At 35.4% G+C, this 3,895-nt stretch overlaps 1 protein-coding gene across 1 annotated transcript; it reads right to left on the reverse strand.

Annotated features, from left to right (window-relative positions):
* Positions 1 to 462: 462 nt before the first annotated feature.
* LOC106773594 (ran-binding protein 1 homolog b) lies at positions 463 to 3,689 on the reverse strand. Its single transcript, XM_014660301.2, has 4 exons — positions 3,428 to 3,689; positions 3,206 to 3,357; positions 2,033 to 2,158; positions 463 to 1,139 (listed from the first exon to the last, which is right to left on the reverse strand). Exons 1-4 carry the CDS (start codon positions 3,580 to 3,582, stop codon positions 886 to 888), a joined length of 687 nt encoding a protein of 228 aa, XP_014515787.1. The 5' UTR covers positions 3,583 to 3,689; the 3' UTR covers positions 463 to 885.
* Positions 3,690 to 3,895: the final 206 nt, after the last annotated feature.

Genomic DNA, 3,895 nt, shown 5'->3' on the forward strand with positions numbered 1-3,895 from the left:
TTTTCTCTTCACAACGTCTTAAAACAACATCAAACCATTCACATGCCCAACGTCCATCACATGGTATGCTTCGACTTATAATTGCTTCATATGACTCACCTCTATCAAACGATACACTCAACACATGCCTCACATGTCCTATGTCTACACATCTTCTTTGTAGCTAACGCGCTCTCTCTAGACGACTCCAATGCTCAAGCTTTCAGTCATCAAAAGCTACTCAAATTCTCTCCTCCAAACGTCTTACTCTCTCCAGGACGAAACACAAACCATCAGGCGAGTCACATAAATTATTTATTCTTAAAAAGAAAATACTTTGATTCTAAACTCATTTGTAAGAGCACCAATAGTATAAACGAACTGACTAAATTTACCATCGTTGGAAGAAAAAAACCTCATCCAGACTATCCAAAATTAAACTTCCGTGGAGTTAGACCAAAGAAAGCAAATATAGAAGATATGTAACGAAACAAAACGGCGACTCCTTAGTAATCATTTAAAAAAAAAATGACAAGGCACAACAAAACCGACATATCCAAAACATTAAACACTAATCCCAGCTGTATAATTGCCCTAAAAAAATAAGAAAAATCTTCTTTTGAAAGGAAATACTAAACTCAATTGAATAAAACATGAGAAAAATGAAAACCCACAATCACAAAACCATCCAAGCATGCTTGCAAACCAGTACAAAAAGAGGACTCAAAACTGATAGAATCAAATCTTCATACCAGCCAAAATTCCACATCCTGAGGTTCAGTCAAGTTTACCAATCTTATAGAAAAAAAAGCAACCTATAAGAGAACATATCATTCATTCACCAGGCACATTAAATACTATGCTGGTGGAGCTGATTCATCTTCTGATCCTCAGGCTTGGCTTTTCTTATACTACACCCTGTTCATCTTTCTCGTGCGTGTTTGTGACCTCTTCTGGCTTTTTCTCCTCTGACTTATCCTCACCAACAGTAATCTTTTCGGTTTTGGTGACCTTTTCTGGCTCTTTCTCCACTGATTTTTCCTCACCAACAGTTAGTTTCGCAAGGATAGCGGCAGTATCTGAAGCATCTTTGTTTTCCTCTTCCTCCTCTCCTTGTGATTCAGCCACCTCTTGCATAGTTGTCATGAAGGTCTTACAGTCTAGATATTAAAGGAAAAGTTTCAAATTAAATCACGTGACAACATTTTTTTCAATCATATATGATGTAAAAGTTGTCAAATGTAAACAACATTTCTTTCTTCCGTAGTTCACTTTACATTATCAAAAAATGTAAATCCTTGTTATCATCAACTACTCAACCTATGTCGGGGTTAAAAGTTAACCTGATTCATTTCTTGTTGAAACCACCTAGGAGGATACAGAGTACAGAGACCATGAGTCATGGGGCGATAGTTCTTTATTAAAACAAATCAATTAAATCCTGTTTCAACTAATGTAATATATGTTACATAGCTACTCTGGACTGACACGTTTATTTCCTTTTGGAGAGGTTATAAAAACACACCATTGCAAAACAGAAAAAACCTCAACTTTTGAAGCCAAGAAGAAGTTCATATAATGAAGCCTTTAGTTATGTCCTAGCATTGTGCTAAAGATAAACTCATGCTTGTGTCAAAAAATGAATGCAATTATTTACCACCACCAGAAATCTGACATGTTGATCAATTAATAATCTCCACATACCATGTGTTTATCAGACTACAAGACCAATTACAAATCAAATTTGCATGTCAGTTTATACAGAAATAAAAGAAGCGTCGAACAAAAAAAAATGAAAAGAGTGTTGGAAGTCCTACACAATTATAGATAAAGACCAATTTATAATATATAAGTAGATGCAAGCCGATTTTTTGGGATTGAGTTAGGCTTAAAATCCACTTTCTAAAATGGTATTAGAGTTATGATTAGAACTTGTCCTAACGAAATCTATATGATATTTTATTCCACCTGGATCGCTATTTGGACGCTATTTGGAGATAAGTTAGGTTTAAAATCCCTTTCTAATAAAGAGAAAAGTGTCCTCAAGACTTACTCTCAACAGAGGGAAACCTAATACAGAACAGCTCATCCTTCAATTCTCCATCTGCAAAATCAGAAGCATGCCACACACAAGATTTCTCATTCCCAGAATGCTCCTGTACTGTCAAACTGCCATGAACTGAAATTCACGCCATATCCATCAGAAATTCAACAACAATAATGATAAGCATCATATACTTTATTCAAATATCGAACTCAATATTGCATCATAATCACTAATATTAGTTCCAAAATATTAAAAAAAAAATTGCCACATGAATCCATGAAATGTAAAGACCATTCGGATTAGTCCCTGAATCATAAGTGACTAATTTAATGGATAAAATGTACATTTCGGTAACCAACCTCATTCATTATTCACATTTCAAACAGTAACATGACGAATACTAAGATTTCGGAAAGGATCATTGTAAGAGACACCCTCTTTCTGAACATTGAAGGAGATTTCAGACTTACGACTCATTCAAAATCACTGGTTAAGCTGAAACAATAAGCACTGAGTAGCAGCATAACCAATACTATATACTAAATTAAATTGGCAATTCCCTATAAAAAAAAACTAAAAAAAAAGTAGAAAAGATATTAAGAATCAAAGGCAAAGTGTAGCTGGCCTCTCTATTAATCACTATTATTTAATTACAATTTCTCTAAAAGACAACCAAATAACCATTCCCTTTATTTAAGGGACCCAACTAAAGTTGTTAGTTCAAGACAAAAGAAAAACAATAAACATAAAAAAGAATCTTAACGGCCTCTCTTACAAATAATCGATTCACAAGTAACAAACACAAAGCATAAAACATACAGTCCAAAAGACACAAATATAACATAAAACATTCATTAAAAGAGAGATGGAATCACAGAAACTTCCAGGTAATTTCTTCGAAGATATGAAATGAAATTTCTCATATAAATTAAAATTAACTTATACATAATTAAATTAGTAGAAAATTGTTCATACATTATTTTAATTATTATATTTAACTAAAGATAGAATAATTTCATTGTTTATCTTCTTTTTATGGTCAAGAAGTAATTTATCCAAATTATAATCTGCAATGCATACTCTGAAAAGGGGACTTCATTGATGACAATGATGTTCTGTAATTGGAGTAGGATATATTTAGCTACAAATGAAAAGAAAATGCAAAGCAATGGATAGTACCGAGATGATTTGCGCAGATCTTAAGTGTCCTGGATTGGCGCATGAGGAGCCTGACCTTTCCGGTAACCTTGTGTTTCAACAGTTTCACATTCCCACCGCCACGTTCCTTCCACTGATTCCCTTCCTTGTCGAACCGATACAGCTTCGCTTTCCTGCAATAACAATCTCAATTCAAATTCACAATCCAAGATTGTGTATGTGTGAGTGAGTGTGTTATCGTACAGATCGAGGATGGGATCTTCGTCCTCCTCGCCAGTGGTGACGGCCACCTCTTCGAGCTTCACAATCGGAGCAACTTGAGCTCCGGTGTCCTCATCCTCCGCCGGGGCGTTTTCATCGCCGTCACGGTGGAGCTCCGGCTCGGTGGTGCTCGCCATTGACGACGGCGATGGTGGTACTGAAATGGTGTGATGAGAAGGAGTGAGTGGGAGAGTTATAGAGTGAGTGAGAGAGAAAAGGAGAATACACTGTTGTATTGTTGGTTGCTGCAGTTTTATGTGCTGTGTAGGGTATCCTTGTTTTCTGTCTTTTTCATTTTTTTTTTCAAAAGTTAAATTGAGTAACAGTTACCATTTTGCTTTCATGATCTGTAAATCAAAATCTAATGTTGTTTATTATATGATTTTTGTACAAGAAGGTTATCACTTCGACACGGTTGCAGAACCATTCGACAACCAACTAGATGGAACT

This window comes from Vigna radiata, chromosome 9 (genome assembly GCF_000741045.1).
Source record: "Vigna radiata var. radiata cultivar VC1973A chromosome 9, Vradiata_ver6, whole genome shotgun sequence".
Taxonomy (NCBI): Eukaryota; Viridiplantae; Streptophyta; class Magnoliopsida; order Fabales; family Fabaceae; genus Vigna; species Vigna radiata.